The sequence below is a fragment of the Lissotriton helveticus genome, chromosome 4_1, assembly GCF_964261635.1.
Source record: "Lissotriton helveticus chromosome 4_1, aLisHel1.1, whole genome shotgun sequence".
Lineage (NCBI taxonomy): Eukaryota > Metazoa > Chordata > Amphibia > Caudata > Salamandridae > Lissotriton > Lissotriton helveticus.
Window position 1 is genome coordinate 989,215,115 of NC_136063.1, and position 27,909 is coordinate 989,243,023.

Sequence of the window (27,909 nt, forward strand, 5' to 3'; positions counted from 1 at the left end):
AAACCCACCTTCCTTAACGTTTGTTGGATTGTCATTCTCGTTTCATATTGATCAGATGTTTCATATGTAGTTTCACATTTTTTAAAGTGCTCTTTTTTTATCTATAAGATAAATTAATGTATAAATAAATGGGGAAGTGAGTGGAACCAGTTGGGTGCTGAAGTTGGTCGCTGGGCTGTTTGTGAAGCTACCAGACAGACCCATCAGATGTGGGTCGTCATTTTGTGAGAATGCCACCATGAGGCTGTGCTCTGTAGAGGGTAGATTAAAGAAGAGAAACTGACATGTACAGAAGTGCTTTTGCTTGGTTTTAAAATGGGAGAAATACTCGCTCCAAACACATTCATTGTAATGTAGTTTGATTGATTACTTAATGGGGTTGACAAATACTCCATGATTCTTTATGGTGTCCAGTTTCCTTGGGGTGAATCTTGGCTTTTTTTAAATCACTTTTTAGTGGTGTAACAATGCACCCTTTCTGACTTTTTAAGTAGGTGAATAGTTAAGTCTGACATAAATACAGGTTTAAGTGTCTGCCAATGCTCATGTAACAAACATTGTCGAGGCCAACTGTTCCGGCCATTTTATATCAAAAAGCACTTCTTCATTGATTGGAGAACTTGTGTGCTTGAAAGAGTATAGTAATTAGTAAATGAGTGAATGCTTGAGAACATGGATGGACGAGTGACTGCGTGCATGGATGGATGAATGGTTGAGTTAGTGCATGGATTAGTGATTGAGCAGCAGCATTCTGAGGGGAAAGAAGTCTCATACCAACAGCAGGACTGCAGCGGCTTTTAGCACTCTGACCTCCAAAATTCATGGTCGCAGTCTTCATCTTGCCCATATCTCTGTCAGTGCAGTCTCATCACTTTCTTCCATCCATGCAGGCATTCACCTGGCCAGTCATTGATACAGGCACTTATTTAGTCATCCAAACAACTATCCACTAACTCACTGACCGATTCATCCATCTGTGTACTCTGTTGCCTTTTCACCTGTCACTCAGCCATTCATCCATGTCCTCAGTTATTCATCCACCTTTGCAGTCTGACCCGTGCCACATTTTATTCATCCATGTATTCAATCAATCGTACACTCATCAACACTTAAACTTATTCTGGTTTTCACCCATTCACCAATCCACTTAACCACACATATAAAATGAATATTTCTCGAAGAAGCTAATTTTGATGAGATTGACTTGTTGGATTTGCCTATTCTTGTTCCTTTTTGCCTTGGTTAGAGGTGACCCTAATGAAAGTGATTTGTCAAAGTACAACTTTAACGCTCCCCAAAGCCTGGTCACCTCCAGGCCTTGTGTATTGCACATGGAATCTCGAATGTAGCTTTCCTCGTTGGCTGAAGGCTCAGGAGTGATTTCATTTAACCCCTACCGCGCTACCGCGTTTTCCCGCTGTGCGCTAAAATTTAAAAAATGTCTTGTTTATGACAAAGCCAGCTCGTCATCCGCGTAGCGCAGGTAACGCCCATGACGAGCTGGCTTTGTCATCAGCACTGAAGGGGTTGAGTGATTTCTTGTATAGCGCTCTGTTGCTCTCGAACCGGGTTTGTGCTGTAGAATTAGGTAGGTTTCACATAGTCTTGTTTGTCGAGATTAATGTAATCTGAGTTTCCATTTTTTGCACACGCTGATGTCTGTCAATACATTTTTAGGTGGCCCACTGCAAGCAATGTTGTATACATCAAAGTGTGTCACTGCAAGTTTTCAGGTAGCCCCCCCAAAATTAGTTTCAAAGGTGCAAAATAGTTTTTTAATCATGGAAAGTTTACAGTTGACACCTTGTATGATAGGGTTCAAGTGGGAGGCAAGCACAGTATCAGCATCAAAGGTAACCCTAGATCTTCTACTTTCTTTTATGTGGACCGTGGGAAGGGGGGGGGTCCACTGTCTTACAGGCCCCTCAGACGATGAGTGTAGTTCCATAGACACAAGGGTCTCAGTTTTAGTTCTGTGTTCATTGAATTCTTTTACAGATTGCACCTGTTCACTCTGTGCGCTCACAGTTCTAAACACCTGAACAGCATCTCTCCGCTGCCACCCATACCTTGTGTCACTTCATGCACACATTGTACAACTCTGTTTCATTATCTCATGTGCTTGCGTCTTTTCCCCACAATGCAGTACCGCAACGTATGAGTTCCATGTGAACTCATCATCATCTCACACACGCTCTGTGGCCTCACATACGTACTTCACTGCTTTTACAGTGTTCATTGAAGAGTCACTGAGGAGTTTTCGCCCTTTGTTTCAGCCGGCCAGTTCTTTAAAGATGTTGTACATAGTCACATTGTACGAATTATAACAAAGAGTCTTAACATTCTGATTAGAAGTTTGGCACAGCAATTGAGCTTAATAGTGAAACCCACCCCTAGATCAGTGTGCTCCATCCCCTAGACCTGTCTCTATGGCAGTATCAATCCCCCAAAAACTCCTTTATTTGTGAAATTAAGGAAGAAGGATATTTAGAAGTGCTTGGGCCTCTCCAACAGTAAGCATCCTCACCACGAAGGCTGTCCTCTTGGAAAGCATGATGTCCAAGATGACCACTTTGTTGTGAATGGTCTTATTAGCGTTGGGCCTGATCGTTGTCCAACAGCAAGGAGGCAGAGTCTGAAGAGATACTGTCACTATTGTTGCCACATTAGATTATTACCATAACATACTATGGTGCTGCTAGTAGGGAGGGATGAACTAGGCAGTGAAAAGCTCAGTTCTGTGCTTCAAAAAGGTGGGATTGCTGCATTAGGCAGAGGAAATGATGCGAAGGCTGGTGGCATGGGATGTGTGAGATTTGAGCTACATCACCTGACATTGAAAAGTGAAGTAGGATTCGGAATGATAATGCTTATCTTGGCGTAATTCCATCCCCTGATCCCCCTTCATGCTCAAGGAGAGTGATGCAAACGACACCATCACTCTGGGATACCCCTCATATCCGTCTGGACTTGTATGGGCTTCAAAACACATCTGACATTTCTTAAAGCACTCCAACCCGCCAGGACTTAAAGGGCCTGCTTCCCACTCCTAGTGCGCACAGGAGTCCTTTGGTCCTTAAGGTCTCCCTGGGGTGGCACTAATGCATCGCCCTTCTATAATTTGGTGTAAGGCAAATAGCTCAAATAGACACATGGGTATAGTGAAGTAGAAGAGTGGGCTTAAGTGAAAGGCCGTGAAATGACAACCCCTTTCTATCGCCCCCAAGATCCTAGATATCCCTGTGTCTTGTTAGTCTTTCTTTAAAACCACACCACAAGAGATTGGCAGCCAAGAGTGCATCTGTGCCCTTATAATTTAGAGGGTAACATTAAAGTTAACCCTTATTAAAGCAAAGGGCTCATTTGTCTTATGAGGAAACTTATCGATTAAGAAAATATCTGTCTACCTTTTCATTTAATGTCAGTTTGCATGCTATATTTTTGCACTTTTGGTTGTGGCTGCATTTCATAGATTTAGCACAGTACATTGCTATGCAACATATTGGCGGATATAAAATGGGGAACAAAGGAGACAGCTATCACCGTCCCCAAGAATTCCATATAACAGCCAAGGCAGCAAGAAAGATCAAGCCTGACGTAACTCTGGGGACTATTCATACCTCAAATCTCAGGAGAATCAAATGCACAATAAACAATACTACCACCAAAGCTGAAGCCGCAATCAGACTTTTCAATCAGGCAGCTGACAGCCTAGAAAACAAAATTTAAATCTGGGAAAAATTCACTGATACACTAATAAAACAATATGCAGACACCACTGGCAAAAAACAGAAGGCACAGAAAATATGGAAAAAGAACAACATCTCGAAAGGACATCGAGTACAGATTAAGATTCTCAAAAAAACAATGAATTTAGCTCTCCGCAATCTAAAAAGATCCCCTGGGAATGTGCGAGCGACCTTGAAAGAGCAAAGGGCGAAACTTAAGACTGAAATGGCACATCACCAGAGAATCGGCGAATGATCACTGGGCAAAATTGCTAAGCGATATAAAAAGCAACAACAGCAGTCGCTTTTGGAAAACAGTTAACGGGATTATCCGCCCATATCACACGAGAATTGGGTCATATATTCCAGAATCAACCTGGGCGAAATACCTCTCAAATCACTTTAACGACTATACCAAATGCCATGTACAACAGGCCAGTACTCAAACGCCGCAAGAACAAGCTAGACAAAACCCAATTAAGAAGAGGGATCAGGAATCTCCATCCAACAAAAACAGATCACTGGGCGTCACCAGTTACCTTTTGCCTACAATAATCAAAAAACAGATCGCAAAAGGGAGGAATGATGGGGCCCGGGACCAAACGGAATACCTCCTGCGCTATATAAGGCAAAGAGTGAACACTGGGCGGAAATTTTGCACTCCCTATTCATGGATGTTAAGCGGTTGAACTTAATACCAGAATCCTGGAAAAGGTCAATAATAGCACCAATCCATCAAAAAGGGGACAAAGCTGATTCCAACAACTACCGCCTAATAGCACTGATAGACAACGAGGCAAAATACTTTGCAGGCACTGCACTTGAAGATCTTACAACCTGGGCTGAGGCGAGTTCTATTATAGCATGGAATCAGACTGGGTTTCGCAAATCGACCAGTACAACTGCCAACATCCTCACAATGTCCCTAATAATTGATGCAGCCAAAGTCTCTAAGCTACCTCTACACCTATGCTATATTGACTTTAGTGCTGCTTTCAATAATGTGGAGAGAGGCAGATTGTGGGGGAAACTGGCACAATGGGGCATACCACAGTCCACCCTAAACATGCTGAAGCTCCTACACACAAATACGTGGGTGCAGGTGAAACTAGAAGGTGGCACTCATGTTTTCATGAAAATTCCTACAACAAAAGGCTTGAAACAGGGTTGCGTGCTTGCACCAACCCTGTTTAACCTGTACATGGCCGATCTGCCAAAAGCACTTGGCGCTTGCAATTCACACTCACCGAGGATAGGCGGGATGACGTAGTTCTGCTTAGTCATACTTATGTCGGCCTACAGCATCTACTGACGGAAATGCAGAACTACGCCATATAAAATAATTTAAGAATAAACCTGCAAACGACACGGACGATGTCAATATTTAACAACAAAAAGAAACGCCAGAGAAACTGGTTCCTCGGCGATACAAAAATTGAGTCAGCTGATGAATACAACTACCTAGGAGTCACATTTGACAATGGAGGGTCGTTAATATCCCAGATGGAGGAAGCAAGAAGAAAGGGTCTGTTAATGGCCCTTACAATGAAAAACCTCGTTAACAAACTGACGGGGCCAATTTTGACCCCACTACTACAGGTTGCCCAGGCCAAATTGCATAAGGCAGCAAAACTATGAGGGGCAGAGATACAAAGGAACTGGACAACATACAGGTCAAAGCCTACAGACAAATGTTCGGCCTTCCGAACTACACTTCTCCAGCACAAATAAGGCTGGAGTTTGGACTCCTATGACAAGACCTGCTGGTTTAAGATCAGAAGCGTCCCCACTCACACGCTTAATCGTCTGCTGTGGCATGATCTACAGCATAGGGCGAACTCCCAAGCCAGAGACTATCTCCAGTTAGCCTTGGAATACACCAAACTCAAGGGGCTATGGGATGCCCAAATTAGCTATCATAACTTCAAAAAAACTGGTCTGGAAGGCTATTAAACAAATCTCATTGGTGGAAGGCAAGGCAACCTTTTCAAACGGAGCTCATGCATGGATGACCCTTAACACATATAAAGCATCTGCTCCCCATACATACTTCAACCAGGGGTACCCCAAGGCGACACAAATGAGCTTTATGAGGCATAGATTGGGAATTCTGCCTTGTGCTCAGCACCTTCCACCATGGCAAAGGCCATCAGCCCAAGTCACTTGCAGACTGCAACGAAAAGCAAGGCGATATACTACATCTAATCTGCCTATGCAAAGAAATGCTCCAAGCACGGTGGTAACTCCTAAAAAAACAAGCATTGAAAATGCAATAGGTCTCGCAATAGAAGAGTTTGACATTTTTTGTTTTGCAAATGGATGAGTGACACCTATAGCATTTGGAATGCAACATGTTTTGTATTTACGTGACTTATATGGCAGCTCTGGTCGTTATGCTACATCTCTAGATAGTTTTATCTTTCGCAAATGTGACACCTATTGTAACACAATATGTGTTGTGAGGGTGAGTGAGGGTGAGGGGTTGAGGGTGAGGGGTTGAGGGGTTGAGTGAGGGTGAGGGGTTGAGGGTGAGGGGTTGAGGGTGAGGTGTTGAGGGTGAGTGAGGGTGAGGTGTTGAGGGTGAGTGAGGGTGAGGGGTTGAGGGTGAGTGAGGGTGAGGGTGTGTGAGTGTGAGGGGGTGAGGGGTTGAGGGTGAGGGTGAGGGTGAGTGAGGGAGAGTGAGGGTGAGTGAGGGGTTGAGGGTGAAGGGTTGAGGGTGGGTGAGGGGTTGAGGGTGAGTGAGGGTGAGGGGTTGAGGGTGAGTGTGGGTGAGGGTGAGGTGTTGAGGGTGAGTGAGGGTGGGTGAGTGAGGGTGAGGGGTTGAGGGTGAGGGGTTGAGGGTGAGTGAGGGTGAGGCTGAGGGGTTGAGGGTGAGGCTGAGGGGTTGAGGGTGAGTGAGAGTGAGGGTGAGTGAGGGGTTGAGGGTGAGGGGTTGAGGGTGAAGGGTTGAGGGTGGGTGAGGGGTTGAGGGTGAGTGAGGGGTTGAGGGTGAGTGTGGGTGAGGGTGAGGTGTTGAGGGTGGGTGAGTGAGGGTGAGGGGTTGAGGGAGGGTGAGGGGTTGAGGGTGAGTGAGGGTGAGGGGTTGAGGGTGAGGCTGAGGGGTTGAGGGTGAGTGAGGCTGAGGGGTTGAGGGTGAGTGAGGGTGAGGCTGAGGGGTTGAGGGTGAGTGAGAGTGAGGGTGAGTGAGGGGTTGAGGGTGAGGGGTTGAGGGTGAGTGAGGGTGAGGCGTTGAGGGTGAGTGTGGGTGAGTGTGGGTGAGTGTGGGTGAGTGGGTGAGTGTGGGTGAGGGTGGGTGAGGGTGGGTGAGTGAGTGTGGGTGAGGGTGAGGTGTTGAGGGTGAGTGAGGGTGAGGGGTTGAGGGTGAGTGAGGGTGAGGGGTTGAGGGTGAGTGAGGGTGAGGGGTTGAGGGTGAGTGAGGGTGAGGCTGAGGGGTTGAGGGTGAGTGAGGGTGAGTGAGAGTGAGGGTGAGTGAGGGGTTGAGGGTGAAGGGTTGAGGGTGGGTGAGGGTGAGGGGTTGTGGGTGAGTGAGGGTGAGGGTGAGTGAGGGTGAGTGAGGGTGAGGGGTTGAGGGTGAGTGAGGGTGAGGGGTTGAGGGTGAGTGAGGGTGAGGGGTTGAGGGTGAGTGAGGGTGAGGGGTTGAGGGTGAGGGGTTGAGGGTGAGGCGGTGAGGGTGAGGGTGAGGGTGAGTGAGGGTGAGGGTGAGTGAGGGTGAGGGGTTGAGGGTGAGTGAGGGTGAGGGGTTGAGGGTGAGTGAGGGTGAGGGGTTGAGGGTGAGGGTGAGTGAGTGTGAGGGGTTGAGGGTGAGTGAGGGTGAGGGGTTGAGGGTGAGTGAGGGTGAGGCTGAGGGGTTGAGGGTGAGTGAGGGTGAGGGGTTGAGGGTGAGGGGTTGAGGGTGAGTGAGGGTGAGGGGTTGAGGGGTTGAGGGTGAGTGAGGGTGAGGCGTTGAGGGTGAGTGTGGGTGAGTGAGGGTGGGTGAGTGAGGGTGAGGGTGGGTGAGGGTGGGTGAGAGGGTGAGGGTGGGTGAGGGTGGGTGAGTGTGGGTGAGGGTGAGTGAGGGTGAGGGTGAGTGAGTGAGGGTGAGTGAGGGTGAGTGAGGGTGAGGGGGTGAGGGTGAGTGAGGGTGAGGGGTTGAGGGTGAGTGAGGGGTTGAGGGTGAGTGAGGGTGAGGGGTTGAGGGTGGGTGAGGGGTTGAGGGTGAGTGAGGGTGAGGGTGAGGGTGAGTGAGGGGTTGAGGGTGAAGGGTTGAGGGTGGGTGAGGGGTTGAGGGTGAGTGAGGGTGAGGGGTTGAGGGTGAGTGAGGTTGAGTGTGGGTGAGGGTGAGTGAGGGTGGGTGAGGGTGAGGGGTTGAGGGTGAGTGAGGGTGAGGGGTTGAGGGTGAGTGAGTGAGGGTGAGTGAGGGTGAGTGAGTGAGGGTGAGTGAGGGGTTGAGGGTGTGTGAGGGTGAGGGGTTGAGGGTGAGTGAGGGTGAGGCGTTGAGGGTGAGTGTGGGTGAGGGTGAGTGAGGGTGGGTGAGTGAGGGTGAGGGGTTGAGGGTGGGTGAGGGGTTGAGGGTGAGTGAGGGTGAGGGGTTGAGGGTGAGGCTGAGGGGTTGAGGGTGAGGCTGAGGGGTTGAGGGTGAGTGAGGGTGAGGCTGAGGGGTTGAGGGTGAGGGTGAGTGAGAGTGAGGGTGAGTGAGGGTGAGGGGTTGAGGGTGAGTGAGGGTGAGGGGTTGAGGGTGAGTGAGGGTGAGGCGTTGAGGGTGAGTGAGGGTGAGTGTGGGTGAGGGTGAGTGAGGGTGAGTGAGGGTGAGGGTGAGTGAGGGTGAGGGGTTGAGGGTGAGTGAGGGTGAGGGGTTGAGGGTGAGTGGGGTTGAGGGTGAGTGAGGGTGAGGGGTTGAGGGTGAGGGTGAGTGAGTGTGAGTGGTTGAGGGTGAGTGAGGGTGAGGGGTTGAGGGTGAGTGAGGGTGAGGCTGAGGGGTTGAGGGTGAGTGAGAGTGAGGGTGAGTGAGGGGTTGAGGGTGAGGGGTTGAGGGTGAGTGAGGGTGAGGGGTTGAGGGGTTGAGGGTGAGTGAGGGTGAGGCGTTGAGGGTGAGTGAGGGTGAGTGTGGGTGAGTGAGGGTGAGGGTGGGTGAGGGTGGGTGAGTGAGGGTGAGGGTGGGTGAGTGAGGGTGAGTGAGTGTGGGTGAGGGTGAGGGTGAGTGTGGGTGAGGGTGAGTGTGGGTGAGGGTGAGTGTGGGTGAGGGTGAGTGTGGGTGAGGGTGAGTGTGGGTGAGGGTGAGTGTGGGTGAGTGAGGGTGAGGGTGAGTGAGGGTGAGTGAGGGTGAGGGGGTGAGGGTGAGTGAGGGTGAGGGGTTGAGGGTGAGTGAGGGGTTGAGGGTGAGTGAGGGTGAGGGGTTGAGGGTGGGTGAGGGGTTGAGGGTGAGTGAGGGTGAGGCTGAGGGGTTGAGGGTGAGTGAGAGTGAGGGTGAGTGAGGGGTTGAGGGTGAAGGGTTGAGGGTGGGTGAGGGTGAGGGGTTGAGGGTGAGTGAGGGTGAGGGGTTGAGGGGTTGAGGGTGAGTGAGGTTGAGTGTGGGTGTGGGTGAGTGTGGGTGAGGGTGAGTGTGGGTGAGGGTGAGTGAGGGTGAGTGTGAGTGAGGGTGAGGGTGAGTGAGGGTGAGGGGTTGAGGGTGAGTGAGGGTGAGGGGTTGAGGGTGAGTGAGTGAGGGTGAGTGAGTGAGGGTGAGTGAGGGGTTGAGGGTGAGTGAGGGTGAGGGGTTGAGGGTGAGTGAGGGTGAGGGTGAGGCGTTGAGGGTGAGTGTGGGTGAGTGAGGGTGAGTGAGGGTGAGTGAGTGAGGGTGAGGGGTTGAGGGTGAGGCTGAGGGGTTGAGGGTGAGTGAGGGTGAGGCTGAGGGGTTGAGGGTGAGTGAGGGTGAGTGAGAGTGAGGGTGAGGCTGAGGGGTTGAGGGTGAAGGGTTGAGGGTGGGTGAGGGTGAGGGGTTGAGGGTGAGTGTGGGTGAGGGTGAGTGAGGGTGAGGTGTTGAGGGTGAGTGAGGGTGAGGGGTTGAGGGTGAGTGAGGGTGAGGGGTTGAGGGTGAGTGAGGGTGAGTGAGTGTGAGGGGTTGAGGGTGAGTGAGGGTGAGGGGTTGAGGGTGAGGGTGAGGGTTAGGCTGAGGGGTTGAGGGTGAGTGAGAGTGAGGGTGAGTGAGGGGTTGAGGGTGAAGGGTTGAGGGTGGGTGAGGGTGAGGGGTTGAGGGTGAGTGAGGGTGAGGGGTTGAGGGTGAGGCGTTGAGGGTGAGTGTGGGTGAGTGTGGGTGAGGGTGAGTGAGGGTGAGTGAGGGTGAGGGTGAGTGAGGGTGAGTGAGGGGTTGAGGGTGAGTGAGGGTGAGTGAGGGTGAGGGGTTGAGGGTGAGTGAGGGTGAGGGGTTGAGGGTGAGGGGTTGAGGGTGAGTGAGGGTGAGGGGTTGAGGGTGAGTGAGGGTGAGGGGTTGAGGGTGAGTGAGGGTGAGTGAGTGTGAGGGGTTGAGTGTGAGGGGTTGAGGGTGAGTGAGGGTGAGGGGTTGAGGGTGAGGGGTTGAGGGTGAGGGGTTGAGGGTGAGGGGTTGAGGGTGAGGGGTTGAGGGTGAGGGGTTGAGGGTGAGTGAGGGTGAGTGAGGGTGAGTGAGGGTGAGTGAGGGTGAGTGAGGGTGAGTGAGGGTGAGTGAGGGTGAGTGAGGGTGAGTGAGAGTGAGGGGTTGAGGGTGAAGGGTTGAGGGTGGGTGAGGGGTTGAGGGTGAGGGGTTGAGGGTGAGTGAGGGTGAGGCGTTGAGGGTGAGTGAGGGTGAGGGTGAGTGAGGGTGAGTGAGGGTGAGTGAGGGTGAGTGAGGGTGAGGGTGAGGGGGTGAGGGTGGGTGGGGGTGGGTGAGGGGTTGAGGGTGAGGGGTTGAGGGTGAGTGAGGGTGGGTGGGGGTGGGTGAGGGTGAGTGAGGGTGGGTGAGGGTGAGGGTGAGGGGTTGAGGGTGAGTGAGGGTAACGGGGTTGAGGGTGAGTGAGAGTGACAGCGGTTCTTTTCAAAGGCAACCGAAGTGCAAACACAAGTGGATCCCTGCCCTCACACGATGGTTTTTAGGGTACAAATATACAACGGCCGCCTGTGGGTCCTCGCCGGGCTTCCGAGAGGCAGGAAATACCGTTTGCATTCTTAAATTGCGAAGTTGTAGTGGGGGAGGGGGGGCGGTAAGAAAAAGGTGACCTCGAACTCCAGGTCCCAATAATCCAACACACACTCTCCGTTTAATGCAATATAATGGTGCCGAGAGACCTGGAAGGCGCGGGCCCTGCTGGCAGAGGTTGCACTGCGGCTGCGCAGCTTCAACACCTCCAAAGCACCGAAAATGACTGCTTCAATTCTACTGTGATGACTTACATGTGGTTTGGTGGCGCAGAGATTAAGCTGTAATTGATTTAAAAGCCGTACTGATTAACGAAAAGAAAGTGATTTTTTTAGGGGCAGAAGACAGTCATGGAAAACTGACATTAGGAGAGACTGTGGTTAGGGGTGTGTTATGGTAAGTGGGGAACACCGTAAACAGTTTCAGAATCCCACCCACTGTATTCAGAGAGAACCACGGGGCCGGGAGGGGTGGGGGAGTCGAGCTTACTATCACACACCCGGAGCATGCACAGAGCAAGAAGTGGGCAGGCGTCCCATTAGCTGACCTCCGTGTGACCTTCACCACATGCTGTCTATTACTACAAACGTAAGGGAGGGAGGGGGTGCCCTGTCATACAGACTGAAGACAAGCCAGTGTGCCTTAATCATATAGGCCTTTAAACACAACACTGCAGGCCCCCCAAAGGAAAAAGACTGAAAAGCTGGTAATGCAAAAAAAAAAAAACAAGACGGAGGGCATTGCTGTGGGGAGGGGGTGGAGGAGAAATGCACACGGCGGGCAGGGGAGGGGGCGGAGCGGGGAGAGCGGCATGTGGGTGTGAAGAAGCCGGGGCCTTTGAAGTGAAGCTAAGCTTCACTTCAAAAGGTGTCGGAGGAATGCGGCTGAGGGAACAGACGGCGATTGCGGCTGAGGGAACTGATGTGCACGCGCTTTTAAGCTCAATGCACATGCGCATTGAGCTTAAAAGTCACGGGCACTGCAAGGAATCGCCACGATTCCTTGCTTGTTAGTTAAAGAGTGGTTAAGCCGCAATAGTCTCGCAAGCTCGATGCGCATGCGCATCGACAGGCGAGACCTAAAAACGTTTAATCTGAAGGGCATTCGCACTAGGAGGCAAGCTGTGTTAGCCTGTCTAAATCCAGAAAACAACCAGCTAAACTGCGGACTTGTAAAATTTCTAATGATAGTTGTAGGAGAGTAGGGTCTGCTATCCTATGGTCACCCCAAATTTTTGCTTTTTGCTTCACTGGTTTATGACTTAATGTGGCTGTGGGCCTGCTAATCAGACCCACAGCCTGCTGTTCTCTCTCTAAATTGTTACCCATGTACTTTAGGTGCATAACGAAATTGGAACTGGTTCACCTTATTGGCCCCTGTAACAGTGTACCCAGGTACCCAGGGCATAGGTGCTTCCAAGGCCTACCAGGGGCTGCAGCATGTATTGTGCCACCCCTGGCCTGGCCTCCATATTTGACACAACTGGCTAATCACTCAGCTGGGGTAAGTCAGTGTAACCACCCCTTACTTAGGTGTAGTATGCCTATACCTAACCTAAAATGGACACAGATGTTCCTATCAGTCACTCCTATGGAAGGCCTCATCAATCCTGGAGGCAGAGTGCTTGGAAATATGTGAGATGGTGCTCTGGCATGAGCTGAGCCTGTCTGCAGCTTTCGGAACCATGTCCTTTAGCTGTTTCATGATATTGCCATACCATATACTCTTAAGTGCATTATGAACCTCGCGGTTAAATGCTATCTTGGGTTTGGCTTTATCAAAACATGTCGAGTAAGGTGTCATACGAATTGGAATACTACCCCCTCCCCAGTTCTGGCGACGGGGGTAGCATTCCACCCTTCTAGAGGGACACGACATGTACCTAGCCTGAACCCCGGTTAAAGTTAAACAGAGCCTTAGCATCACAAAATGGATGCTGCCACCACAGACACAAGTCTGACCTCCTGCTGCTGGGATTCCTTCCAGCGAGGGCAGCTTGGACAAAGGGTTTCCTGCCTTGGGAGGTGCTAGCACCACCCCAGACAGGATTTTGTGTATTGGGTAGGACAGGGCTGAAAAGAATCAGACATGCCTGGGGCACACAAGGTGTCCCTGTGCATAGGCCAGTTCAAACCGGTGCTGGGGCTTTCCAGCCCCAGTCCTGGCGCGAAACTGGACAAAGGAAAGGGGGTGTAATCACCCCCCTTCCTGGTTCCACCCAGAGGAGGGACCTAGTAGGTGATCCGGCCCCCCAGATTCGAATAAGAGTGGGAGCTGTGTCCTGAGACTTCAGATCATCCTGAATCAACTTGAAATACAGAAGAAGACTGGACTTCGACATTCTGCTGCACAGAAGACGGAAGAGAATCTCCCTTGTGGCCAAGGAGTGACCACCCTGTGAACACAGGCACCAACCAGCAACTCGACGTCTGCTTTGCCGCCGCCTCCCGCCGGAGCCCGAGCCCAGAGCCTGACAAGACCCAGACTCCCAGACTTCTCACAGCCCGATCCACAGTCCCTGCAAAGAAGGGACCCGTGAAGGCACCGAGAGACGTGGGACCAGACCTCTTGGAAGACCCCCGAAACGCTGACTGCGCAGCATCAGAGGCACCCTCGACGCTGTGCTTTCGGGTTTGAGAAGCCCCAACCTCGAGCAGCCCTTGCACCGAAGATCAGCCCCCCAGCATCTCCACGATCTGCGTGGGGCCCTTTTGCACTGTGCCACTCGACGCGCCATCCCGTCCACTTACCACGTGGCTAGCGGCCATCTTGGCGACGAAACCTTCAACTTACACTGCGGGTCTGGTTGCTCCAGACTTGCCCTCGCTCCTGTAAAAAGGAGCACCTGCTCTGACCTTGCTGGTCCGAGTAACCAGCTTTTTTCGATTCCTGCGTGGCTTGCATTAGCCAAGGCCTGTTTGCTCCAATCAAGTTGCCGACACCGCCAACAGCGAGAAGCCTGCGTGGGACAGCTCGTGACCGACTCCTGGACGTCTTCGACCCCTCGTGTTCACGTGGCTGCAGAGAGAAGCTACACCTCGATGCCTGTTTGCACCCGACATTGCCTGGTTCCAGTCTGGTTCCACGGTAGTCACTGGCTAGTGACTTTGAACATTGTCCCCTCTGCTTTCAGGTCTTCACCTCTTGAGATCCACCTTTGGATCCACCGGAACTCTTCACATCGAGCCGCCTGCAGCATCTTCAGCTCCAAGCACCATCGACCTGCGTGACGAAACCCGACACTACTTCGACCCTGTGCACCCGCTTCCTGTGGGTGAGGTAACTCAGCTCCGCCGGTGTTCCCACACTGGTACACACCTCTAGTGTCTGTGTCTAAAGTTTCATCCTTCTAGGTCACTCGGAAGGTTCCGTTTTAACTAACTTTGTAACTTTTACGCACCATTGACATTGCATTGGTAAAGCGTGCACTTTCCGCACTGCACCCGAGTCCCGCGGGCCTTTCCCGACTTCTTCACTGCTAGTCCCGAACAGCTCCAGCGATTCCCCAGGCCCTAGGCCTCTTCACTTTCCCCATAGTGGTTCTTATACCACTATTTTAGTATATGGTTTAGGTGGCCCCTAGGGCTCATCCATAATTGTGCAACTTTTGTGTATTTAAACTGTGTTTTGTTTTAACGCATTTGCTTCTGTGCTCATAAAGAGTATCAGGGATATTTGTAGAAATAAATCTATATATATTTTCAATATATATCTGTGTGGTGTCCTTTCATTTGGTATTCAAGGGATTGTGTATGGTAAAACAGCTTGCTTCACATGCCTTTACAGAGTTTAGCCTAAGACTGCTTAGTCCATGCTACCCCTAGGATAGCTTGTCTATAAGGTTGACTTTACAACCTGCACCATAAGGTTTGCTTGGCATGGTACAAGGTGATCACTAGAACTAGTGAGCATCATATACCAGGCCAACTTCTCACATTGGTGAGCAGCGGATTGGGATTTGAGCTTGCTGTTGTTTTACCATTACAATCTTTGAAAATATCATTTGAAAGATCATACAGGTACCTGATAGGTACACTAAAACAAGACTAGATATACTTAAGTTCTACTGAACTTAGTTGTTGTAGAGGATAGGGAGTAGCACACCCTGACTACAACTACTAGATAGGTTTTGTAGGAAAACACAAGTGTAGGTAGATTGCAACACATCCACCACACTAGAGCAATGTCTGGAGCAGAGGGATCCACTGGACCCACCTCTGTTGAGAGTGACCCTCCAAGGGCACCATACAAATTTGCTATCTTTCCATTTAAGGAACTGAGGCAACTGTGTTTGTTCCATGAGAGGAATCAAAACAGGTCCTACTCCTACAGCAGGACACCTCAGAGAGCTATTAGACCAGTCTGAAGCTCTAAAGAACTCCAAACCAGGCCCCTCAGGGACTGGTGAGGAAGTTTCTCCTTCTGAAGATGATAACCCTGATGCCCCTGCCCCAGTCATCCAGATAGATGAGGAAGACCAGACCCCTGGGAATTCTCAGCCTGAGGAAGAAGAAGGGGAGGAGGTGGAAGAAAGTGATTCTGACAATGATAGAGATAGCCAGGTGTTAGTCAGCAGGCTTAACCAGGCTAACCTAAGCTTATTTGGGACTGAAGGTGGGTCCAACCCGTTTAGACCCCCAAATGGACTTAACCAGGAGCATAGGAGGCGGAGGAATCACTCAGCTGAGTCCAATACTTCCCATGTTTCTAGAGGTTCTCATGGCAACTCCAGAAGGGAGTTGACTAGCCCTCAGAGAAGGGAACATGAGGCCAAAATGAGAGAGGCTGAACTTAGGATCCAGAGACAAGAATTAAAAGTTGCCCTGGCCAAAGAGAAACTTGCTAGAGCAAGGCAGCCTAGAGAGAGTGGATTAGAATCCACTGGTGGCAGCACTATCCCTAAGGATAAAGACCGGTCCTATGACAATAGAAACCTGAGTAAGATTGTGCCCCCCTACAAAGTTGGGGATGATATCCACAAGTGGATGACTGCACTTGAGAGAGCTTGCAAAGTACAGCAGGTTCCTCAGGAGCAGTGGGCAGCAATCTTGTGGCTCTCCTTTGAAGGTAGAGGCCGAGACAGACTCCTCACAGTTAGTGATGGGGATTCTAGAAACTACCTGGTCCTGAAGAGTGCTCTGATTGATGGGTTAGGCTTAACCACTGAACAGTACAGGTTAATGTTCAGAGACACCCAGAAGACACAGACTCAGGACTGGTCTGAATTTGTTGAATGTGCCACTAAGGCTCTGGAGGGCTGGTTGCTGGGAAGTAAGGTTACAGATTATGAAGGATTGTACAATTTGCTTATGAGAGAACAGATTTTAAATAACTGTCAGAACCAGCAGTTGCATCAACATTTGGTTGACTCAGATCTAACCTCTTCCCAAGAATTGGGAAAGAGGGCAGACAAATGGGTTAGAACCAGAGTTAAGCAAAAGAACCAGAACCAGGGTGGTGACCAAAAGAAAACAGACCAGAAGGGTGGGGAGCAGAAAGCTAAAGACCAGAAGTCTTCAACAGGGCCCCAAACTAATACTGAGGGTGGGTCCCAAACTTCCAAGAAGAAGAAGAAAGAAGGTCAAAGAAAACCCTGGTGTAGCTTTTGCAGCAAAAACACCACTCACTGGACAAGTGATTGTAAAAAGGGTGGAGCCCCCAACACTGCAGCCCCTAAGGCACCTGCACCCACTAGTACAGTTGGCAGTGTTGGTCCACAGACTAAGGGGGTAGTGGGTATCACCTTGGGAACTGATGGAGATTCTGACCTAGTCAGAGTCCCCACACAGGCTGTTCTGATTTGTGATGGGGAGATTGATTTTTTCCCCTACTGTCAGTCCCAATAATTTGGGCAAGTACAGACAGACGCCTTTAATTAATGAAAAAGTGGCTCAAGCATACAGGGACACATGTGCCAGTGTCACTATGGTGACGCCTAGCTTTGTGGACCCTGGACAGTACATACCAGGTGATAATTACCTGGTGACCAATGCCAGCAATGTCACTACTACACATAGTGTGGCAATTGTTAACTTTTCCTGGGGAGGGGTAACTGGCCTAAAAAGAGTTGTGGTTAGTGCTGATCTCCCAGTAGAATGTTTGTTGGGCAATGACCTGGAGAGCTCTCTATGGTCAGAAGTTGAGTACAGGACTCATGCAGAGATGTTAGGGATATCATCACATGTCCTTGCTGTGACCAGGTCACAGGCCAAAAAGTGCCTCTCTGAACCTCAGGTCTTGGATCCTGGAACAATGGACCAAGTACCTTCCAAGACAAGGAACAGGAGGGCAAAGGCTGTGCCTTCCCAAATGCCTACAAGTGAGGATCAGCCTTCACAGGAAGATGATTCTGAGACCCCTGAAGGAACTGTCCCTATAGAGCTTGAACCTGATCAGGTTGAGTTTCTGGGGACAGGGGGACCTTCTAGGGCAGACTTGGGGCAGGCTCAGTTATCCTGTCCTTCTCTTGAACCCCTCAGACAGCAGGCTGCTGCTGGGAATGCTCAAGGTACCCATAAGGTTTATTGGGATGATGGGCTCCTTTATTCAGAGGGTAGAAACCCCAAGCCTGGTACAACCAGGAGATTGGGCATACCTCTGCAATTTAGGGGCTTCCTTCTTACCTTGGCACACGATATTCCCTTAGCAGGACACCTAGGCCAGAACAAAACATGGGACAGACTTGTCTGTCACTTTCACTGGCCTCACATGTCAGAAGATACAAAGGAGTTTTGTCGCTCCTGCGTAACCTGCCAAGCAAGTGTCAAAGCAGGTGGTACCACAAAGGCCCCCCTAATACCATTACCTGTGGTGGGGGTGCCCTTTGAAAGGGTAGGGATTGACATTGTTGGACCAATGGACCCCCCTACAGCATCTGGGCACAGATTCATACTGGTGGTGGTGGACCATGCCACCAGATACCCAGAGGCAATTCCACTTAGGACCACAACAGCTCCTGTTGTGGCCAGGGCCTTACTTGGAGTTTTCTCCAGAGTGGGGTTTCCTAAGGAGGTAGTATCTGATAGAGGTGCAAACTTCATGTCAGGTTACTTGACAGCTATGTGGAAGGAGTGTGGTGTCAACTATAAGTTCACCACTCCCTATCATCCACAATGCAATGGGCTTGTTGAGAGATTCAACAAGACCCTAAAGGGCATGATCAAAGGATTACCTGAGAAGCTCAGGCGAAGATGGGATATCCTTCTGCCCTGCCTTCTGTTTGCTTACAGAGAGGTCCCACAAAAAGGAGTTGGCTTCAGCCCCTTTGAATTGTTGTTTGGACATCCTGTAAGAGGACCCCTATGTCTGGTAAGGGAAGGATGGGAGTTACCTCTCAAAAAGCCCAAGCAAGACATAGTGGACTATGTACTTGGTCTCCGCTCCAGGATGGCTGAGTATATGGAGAAGGCATCCAAAAACCTTGAGGCTAGCCAGGAATTACAGAAAGCCTAGCATGACCAAAAGGCTGTCCTGACTGAGTACCAGCCTGGACAGAAGGTATGGGTGTTGGAGCCAGTGGCCCCAGCAGCACTCCAAGACAAATGGTCTGGACCCCATACAATCCTTGAGAAAAAGGGAGAGGTTACCTACTTGGTGGACCTTGGAACTCCCAGGAGCCCCCACAGCGTGCTCCATGTTAACAGGCTGAAAGCATATGTTGACAGGGCAGACATGGGCTTGCTCATGGCTACAGATGAGGGGCAGGAGGAAGAGAGTGACCCTCTCCCAGACCTGCTGACTCAGAACCCTGAGGATGGCTTAGTTGATGGTGTGGCCTTAGATGGCAGCCTCACTGAACATCAGCAACATGACTGTAGACAGGTTTTGCAGTCATATCGACATATGTTCTCCCTGACACCCAGTCAGACTAACTGGTGTACCCATGTGGTGGACACTGGTGATAGTCTTCCTGTAAAGAACAATATTTACAGGCAGCCTGACCATGTCAGAGACTGTATCAAGGCTGAGGTGCAAAAGATGCTGGAGTTAGGTGTCATTGAGCCTTCAGAGAGCCCCTGGGCTAGCCCAGTGGTTCTGGTCCCCAAACCTCACACCAAAGATGGAAAGAGAGAGATGAGGTTCTGTGTGGATTACAGAGGACTCAATGCTGTCACCAGGACAAATGCACACCCAATTCCAAGGGCAGATGAGCTCATAGACAAATTGGCTTCTGCCAAGTATTTGAGCACATTTGACTTGACAGCTGGCTACTGGCAAATCAGGTTAGCTGAGGAGTCTAAAGCCAAGACAGCATTTTCTACCCCCAGTGGACATTACCAGTTTGTGGTGATGCCCTTTGGTTTGAAAAATGCACCTGCCACCTTCCAAAGGTTGGTGAATCAAGTCCTTACTGGGTTGGATGACTTTTGTGCAGCATATCTGGACGATATTGCTGTCTTCAGCTCCACATGGGAGGATCACCTGGTCCACCTGAAGGAAGTGCTAGAGGCTCTGCAAAAGGCAGGCCTCACTATCAAGGCAACCAAGTGCCAGATAGGGCAGAGTAAGGTTGTGTACTTGGGCCACCTTGTGGGTGGAGGCCAAGTTCAACCACTGGAGAGTAAGATTCAGACCATAAAGGACTGGACTCCTCCAACTACCCAGACTCAGGTCAGAGCTTTCTTGGGCCTGACTGGGTACTACAGGAAGTTTGTTAAGAACTATGGGTCCGTTGTGACTCCTCTTAATGATCTGACATCCAAGAAGATGCCCAAAAAGGTTCAGTGGACAGAATACTGTCAAAAGGCATTTGATGACATGAAGAAGGCCATGTGCTCTGCACCTATCCTGAAGAGTCCTGACTACTCAGAGTTTATTGTCCAAACAGATGCTTCTGAGTTGGGAGTGGGAGCTGTGCTTTCACAACTTAATGTAGATGGTCAAGACCAGCCCATTGCTTTCATTAGCAGAAGGCTGACCCCCAGAGAGAAACGTTGGTCAGCCATTGAGAGGGAGCCTTTGCTGTGGTGTGGGCCCTGAAGAAGTTGAGACCATACATGTTTGGCACTCACTTCAAGATTCAGACCGACCATAAGCCCCTCTTATGGCTTAATCAGATGAAGGGTGAAAACCCCAAACTGCTCAGGTGGTCCATTTCCCTACAGGGGATGGACTTTACAGTGGAGCACCGCCCAGGGACTGACCATGGTAATGCAGATGGTCTCTCCAGGTACTTCCACTTAAACCATGGAGACACAACTGGTCAAGGTTAGTCTAATGTCCCTGCGTTTGGGGGGGGGGGGTTGTGTAGGAGAGTAGGGTCTGCTATCCTATGGTCACCCCAAATTTTTGCTTTTTGCTTCACTGGTTTATGACTTAATGTGGCTGTGGGCCTGCTAATCAGACCCACAGCCTGCTGTTCTCTCTCTAAATTGTTACCCATGTACTTTAGGTGCATAACGAAATTGGAACTGGTTCACCTTATTGGCCCCTGTAACAGTGTACCCAGGTACCCAGGGCATAGGTGCTTCCAAGGCCTACCAGGGGCTGCAGCATGTATTGTGCCACCCCTGGCCTGGCCTCCATATTTGACACAACTGGCTGATCACTCAGCTGGGGTAAGTCGGTGTAACCACCCCTTACTTAGGTGTAGTATGCCTATACCTAACCTAAAATGGACACAGATGTTCCTATCAGTCACTCCTATGGAAGGCCTCATCAATCCTGGAGGCAGAGTGCTTGGAAATATGTGAGATGGTGCTCTGGCATGAGCTGAGCCTGTCTGCAGCTTTCGGAACCATGTCCTTTAGCTGTTTCATGATATTGCCATACCATATACTCTTAAGTGCATTATGAACCTCGCGGTTAAATGCTATCTTGGGTTTGGCTTTATCAAAACATGTCGAGTAAGGTGTCATACGAATTGGAATACTACCCCCTCGCCAGTTCTGGCGACGGGGGTAGCATTCCACCCTTCTAGAGGGACACGACATGTACCTAGCCTGAACCCCGGTTAAAGTTAAACAGAGCCTTAGCATCACAAAATGGATGCTGCCACCACAGACACAAATCTGACCTCCTGCTGCTGGGAGTCCTTCCAGCGAGGGCAGCTTGGACAAAGGGTTTCCTGCCTTGGGAGGTGCTAGCACCACCCCAGACAGGATTTTGTGTATTGGGTAGGACAGGGCTGAAAAGAATCAGACATGGCTGGGGCACACAAGGTTTCCCTGTGCATAGGCCAGTTCAAACCGGTGCTGGGGCTTTCCAGCCCCAGTCCTGGCGCGAAACTGGACAAAGGAAAGGGGGTGTAACCACCCCCCTTCCTGGTTCCACCCAGAGGAGGGACCTAGTAGGTGATCCGGCCCCCCAGATTCGAATAAGAGTGGGAGCTGTGTCCTGAGACTTCAGATCATCCTGAATCAACTTGAAATACAGAAGAAGACTGGACTTCGACATTCTGCTGCACAGAAGACGGAAGAGAATCTCCCTTGTGGCCAAGGAGTGACCACCCTGTGAACACAGGCACCAACCAGCAACTCGACGTCTGCTTTGCCGCCGCCTGCCGGAGCCCGAGCCCAGAGCCTGACAAGACCCAGACTCCCAGACTTCTCACAGCCCGATCCACAGTCCCTGCAAAGAAGGGACCCGTGGAGGCACCGAGAGACGTGGGACCGGACCTCTTGGAAGACCCCCGAAACGCTGACTCCGCAGCGTCAGAGGCACCCTCGACGCTGTGCTTTGGGGTTTGAGAAGCCCCAACCTCGAGCAGCCCTTGCACCGAAGATCAGCCCCCCAGCATCTCCACGATCTGCGTGGGGCCCTTTTGCACTGTGCCACTCGACGCGCCATCCCGTCCACTTGCCACGTGGCTAGCGGCCATCTTGGCGACGAAACCTTCAACTTACACTGCGGGTCTGGTTGCTCCAGACTTGCCCTCGCTCCTGTAAAAAGGAGCACCTGCTCGGACCTTGCTGGTCCGAGTAACAAGCCTTTTTCGATTCCTGCGTGGCTTGCATTAGCCAAGGCCTGTTTGCTCCAATCAAGTTGCCGACACCGCCAACAGCGAGAAGCCTGCGTGGGACAGCTCGTGACCGACTCCTGGACGTCTTCGACCCCTCGTGTCCACGTGGCTGCAGAGAGAAGCTACACCTCGACGCCTGTTTGCACCCGACATTGCCTGGTTCCAGTCTGGTTCCATGGTAGTCACTGGCTAGTGACTTTGAACATTGTCCCCTCTGCTTTCAGGTCTTCACCTCTTCAGATCCACCTTTGGATCCACCGGAACTCTTCACATCAAGCCGCCTGCAGCATCTTCAGCTCCAAGCACCATCGACCTGCGTGACGAAACCCGACACTACTTCGACCCTGTGCACCCGCTTCCTGTGGGTGAGGTAACTCAGCTCCGCCGGTGTTCCCACACTGGTTCACACCTCTAGTGTCTGTGTCTAAAGTTTCATCCTTCTAGGTCACTCGGAAGGTTCCGTTTTAACTAACTTTGTAACTTTTACGCACCATTGACATTGCATTGGTAAAGCGTGCACTTTCCGCACTGCACCCGAGTCCCGCGGGCCTTTCCCGACTTCTTCACTGCTAGTCCCGAACAGCTCCAGCGATTCCCCAGGCCCTAGGCCTCTTCACTTTCCCCATAGTGGTTCTTATACCACTATTTTAGTATATGATTTAGGTGGCCCCTAGGGCTCATCCATAATTGTGCAACTTTTGTGTATTTAAACTGTGTTTTGTTTTAACGCATTTGCTTCTGTGCTCATAAAGAGTATCAGGGATATTTGTAGAAATAAATCTATATATATTTTCAATATATATCTGTGTGGTGTCCTTTCATTTGGTATTCAAGGGATTGTGTATGGTAAAACAGCTTGCTTCACATGCCTTTACAGAGTTTAGCCTAAGACTGCTTAGTCCATGCTACCCCTAGGATAGCTTGTCTATAAGGTTGACTTTACAACCTGCACCATAAGGGTTGCTTGGCATGGTACAAGGTGATCACTAGAACTAGTGAGCATCATATACCAGGCCAACTTCTCACAATAGTCAAACAAAAACTGCTTAAAAACGCATAAGACAAACAAGGATCTGCCAATGCATGCCACCTATCTGATGGGAATACGTTCCAACAATGACCACTCTTAAGGAATCCACTCCTTCCCACACTGGAATATTGCCTGCAGCATGCAAATACATCTTGAATGATACCCCGATTAACCCCTTCCGTGCTCATGACGAGCTCAGCTTGTCATGAATCACGGGGCTTGTGTGCTCATGACGAGCTGAGCTCGTCATGACCACACCCATTTAAATTGATCCTCCGCACAGAAGAAGAATATCTCAAGCAGCGATGGTGTTAAGAACTGGATTGTGGCCGATCTGCTATAACACTAAGCCACTGAGGGCTACCTTTAGGAACACATAAGAATCTCGAGCTTTACTGTACAGAATCTTTTGTATAAGGGCTATTTTAACTGCAGGATATTTTGCACAAACTTAGAATGCACGGTTTAGTGTTAAAAATGTTAATGGTTTTTAGAGCTGTTTTGAGACGTTTTTACATTTTTACATTTTGAAGTACTCGATTTGGTTTTATCGTATGCAATGGTTTTAATTAACTGTGCAAATAAACTTGATTCTGATTGTTGAGGCATTGCTTTACAGAGTGCATTAGCCAACAATTCAAAACCGACTGTAGAACTATGCTACCTCTACATTCATTTTCTTAATTTATCACAAGGAAGAGCTTCTTATGGGGACTTTAACAACTAAAATAAGGTCAAAAACGAGTTTTCATTGCCACTCACCTAATTGAGGCGGTAGGTACACTCACTTCTGTGTGTTACAATACTCCTCAATGGTCCTTGTTTGAACATTTAACCTTCCAAATTAAAAACAATCGTGGGGCATTCGAGAGAGACAAATTATTGTAGCGCCGAGCTATCATTTACCAGTAATAAAATGTGAACAGTAATAGATATTTATTTTATTTTGTATGCTCATGTGATTCCATATCCTTGTCCCTACAGGTTAATGAACAGTTTGCCATTGACTTGATAAAAGAGGAGCCTGTTTCAGAAGTTGACAGCAGAGTAGTGTCCTGTGATGGTGGTGGTGGAGCTTTGGGACATCCGAAAGTGTACATCAATTTGGTAATTTCTTTGTTGTGTACAGTGTTGTACGTTTCCATTTCCTCTATACAGTGATGTATAATGCGAATGCTGTGGGCAATAGCATGTAAGGGTGATTACATTAAGGCAATTCGGACATTTGGGCTGTGCAGTGCTTTGATGAACGTGGTTTTAATGATGCTGGAGTAAAAACGAGAAGAATGGAGTGAGAGCATCCCGAGACAAAGGTGGATTTCTTGTCTAAGCTTAGCGCACTTAGTGCATCCCTTGCACGATCCCAGGCTAAGGTGTGAAATGTGCAGGGAGTGGATTCTTGTAATTTAACTGAAAATTAAGAGACAGCTGGACTTGTGTGAGCATACGTTTTCTCGCCCAAAAAAAAAATACAAACGTTTGTAACTCGGGGCTCGAAAAATCCTAAAAATTGTACTAGTCCTGCAGTCTAGTACCTTAAAAAATGTCCTCAACCTAACTGCAACCTACTTGACCTCCGTCTCTGAAAGCGGAGCAAATGTGACAAGATAACAAGATTTAAAGGCATCTTTATTCCTCATTAACTTTGTGAGCAATAAAAATGCCTTTAAATCTTGTTATCTTGTCACATTTGCTCCGTTTTCACAGAGGACAAAAGTTGGCTTGTTTTCCTACTCGCCAGAAGGGGCGAGTAGGACCAAAAAACAGCTAGACCTGGTTAAATTTAGCTCGACTATGCGAACGGGCGAGTGGAATTTTCGAACCCTGTAACTACAGGCATTTGAATGTTTATTTGGCAAGCTGGGTCATTGTACAGAGACTCAACCCCGCTCCCACAATTCAGATTTAAAAATCCCATGACTTCCTTCTAGCCTGGCAAGTCAAGAGGCCTGGCTTTTGTATAATATTTGCCCCCTCATATTTCTGCTTTTCCCCTTTTTTGTAATCGTTGGTTTACGGTTTGTTCCCCGATAGTTGCAATAATAGAGAAAACCTAGCAATATCAAAGTGGAGGGTGGCATTCCCCTCTAATAAGGGCACTGGGCGCTCAGTCTGTGATAGGTTTACTAAGCCTTTTTGAAATAATGAAAACTTAATTTAGACGTGGAGAAACTTTCACATAAGCAACAGCATTGTATATTGACATACACTTGCCTCACTGGGCACCCAAATTGCACACAACGTGTAATGCCCACTATAGCTAACTGGAGGTGAACAATGTCCTGTTTGAGGAATACAGGGATTGCAGTAATCTAGCAAACACGCAGAAGTTCTCGCAACACAGTAGTTGATAGCTGATTGCGAAAGCCACTAATATGACTAAAATCGGTATATTGGTGAGATAGCAAGTAAAGGAAGAAAACAATATCCCATAACAGCAATACCGATTGACCTGCAATCTTGTATTTACAATTTTAAAACCAATAATATATGCCTGTCCCCTGGTTTAGAGTTAGTGTCTCTGATTCTCTTGATAAGGGGATATCCTGTGACGTAGGAGTCCTACCGAATCTGCATCAATGGCTCCACACTCAGGGGGAGAGAAGCCTTTATACTGATGTAGGGACCCAAAGGGGAAATCCGCGTAAGGACTCACAAGCACATGGGCACAAGTTGTGTCACGTGGTAAAATAGTGTGTCTTTGACTAATCAGTTAGCAGAGTGTGTGCATAAAGCATAGACTGGAAAGTATATGGCTATGGTGAAATTAGCCAACTTCCAGTCATGAGATTAGCTGTTGAAAATGTGTATAGGTTCACAGAAACCCTATTAGTAATTTCACTTTTTATTTTTTTTAATATTGCATATATCGATTCACCTTCTGCTTCGACTTTGAAATCTATGTGCTGTTACAGCATTCCCCTGTATCCAGTAAATGACTAAAATAAATAATGGGGAGAGCAGTTGACCGCGAAGGTGGGGAACTGGGTTAGACTCTCAGCAGGAACGCTCAACATCCTGTGATTCTGGGCAAATCACTTAATCTCCCTGTGCCTACTAAAAATATGAATGTGTCTGTCTGTAACGTAACTGATACTCATGTAAAGTGCTCAGATACCTTCGGATCTAGTTCACACTATATAAAACTCTAAAGAATAAAATGAGAGGCCCATAACGTGGCTCAGAGACACTTCTTCCAGCACCAAAACGGTTTTAAGCTAGTTTTGGGCCTAAAGTCACATCACATCAGTCGGTACTTGGAAAATAAAAAGAATAACTCTCTAGCTTTGTTGGTCCAGAGAGGGAGTGTGACCGCTCAACTCCACCTGACTTGTAGATGGTTGATTCTTGGGCAGTCCTGTGCCCCCTGTTGATGATTGAAAGTGAGTGGGTCTTGATACTCAGTGTCTCTGCACTTCTTGGGTTGGTTGGTGGCTTCAGCTGAGGCAGGACACAATTTTTTAGGTGCTCCTTTTGAGGATAAGTGTTTCTTTAACTTATTCATGCATAATTATTTAGGAATTTAAAGAAGCTTCATCCATTAAAATATTGGTCGGAGAAAATGTCACTAGTCATTTACTATTCTGATAGATACATCTGCCAGTGTATTCCTCACATTGTGAATATCCCCCTGCGTCAGCAACATTCGAAAATTCTTTTTGTAGCTTCGCGCCGACGTGGACGACGTCACAGAGGCACGGCATCATGCACGACTCCGCTGACGTCACCGACACCATAATAGGCCCACGCCGGCGTGATGACATCAGTTCCCTTTTTTCCGCGTCGACGGTTTTCCAGGGATCGACAGTAGCTTTGTAGTAACTTTGTTACTTTGTAGTTATTTTCTCTGTTTCATTGTCTTCTGTCGAAATGTCTTCGAAGAAGACTGGATTTAAGGCTTGCGGGGAATGTGGCAAGACGATGTCCATCACTGACCCGCATGAGTGCTGCATCTGGTGTCTGAGCTCCGACCATGACGTCGAGGATTGTCCATCTTGCAAGAAGATTATTCTGAAGGCCCTTCGGGAGAGGGAGACGAAGCTCCTCGTTGCAAAGTTAAAAAGTAAGAAAGATAAGAAGACTTCGAAGTCCCGATCTCGGCGGTCGAGGTCTCGTTCGAGGTCGCGCTCTGAGTCGTCATCTACTCATGGTTCGAGGTCCTCGAGGAAGAAGCACAAGAAGAGGAGCCATGAGTCACTTCGCAAGTGTCGCTACTTCGTAAAGAAGTGGAGGCTTCGGCATCGGAAGCCCAGGACTCCGAGGGTGAGGCTTCGTGTGCAAAATCGCCTGATTCACCGAAGCAGACCGCGAACCCTTCTCCGGATCCGTCCAATCCTTCTGGTCAGGAGGATAAAGGTGAGGTGGAGGAGGTTGGTGAAGGCGAAGCTCCGGTGCCTGCGGGTTCGTCGACCTCAGTGCCCCAGCCTGAGAAGGAGATCGACGTCGAGACGACTCCGCTCCCTCGAGAGCAGCCTGGGGGCCCTTATCCAGCCTTTCCGGCTCCAGGTCAGGATCCATTCCAGTTCCTGAATGCAATGTTTGGTGTTTACTCCAGGGCAATGTACCCCTCTGGTGCACCTGTTGGTCCCACGGGTCCTTTGGCGTATAACTTGGGTGTTCCCCAGGCTTATGCCCCTGCGCCCTTTATGCCTGTCATGCCGGCTCTAGCACCGCAGTGGCTTTTTCCGGTGCCGCCGAATCCATCGGCGCCGAATCCATCGGCGCCGAATCCATCGGCGCCGAATCCATCGGCGCCGAATCCATCAACGCCGATTCCATCGACGCCGGTGCTCATGACTCCGATGCAGGATCCCGTTCGACCTCGGGTAAAACTACCTCGCCCGACTTCGGGTTTGACGCCGGCTCCGACCCCGGCGGAGTCTGTTCTGGATCCGTCGACCTCGTTCATGAAGGAGAGGTGGAGGAGTGAAGCCCAGAGACTTCTGGAGGAAGAAAGGTATCGGTATGCTGACGTGGAGGAAGGAGAGTTACAGGATTCTGAGGATCCTTTTGATGACCTGAGAGAGGCCAGTGGACTTGAACTATCTCCAGAGTGGGATTTGGCCTCTGTGTCAGACGTGCCTTC

General features: G+C 49.6%; 1 protein-coding gene across 1 annotated transcript in view; it reads left to right on the plus strand.

Moving 5' to 3' along the window:
* The window catches only part of NDUFS6 (NADH:ubiquinone oxidoreductase subunit S6), a 208,150-nt gene that overhangs the window by 125,248 nt on the left and 54,993 nt on the right, over positions 1 to 27,909 (plus strand). Inside the window, exon 3 of the mRNA XM_078685727.1 lies at positions 23,808 to 23,930. Within this exon, the coding sequence (XP_078541853.1) occupies positions 23,808 to 23,930 (123 nt within the window). The remainder of the gene's footprint in view (positions 1 to 23,807; positions 23,931 to 27,909) is intronic.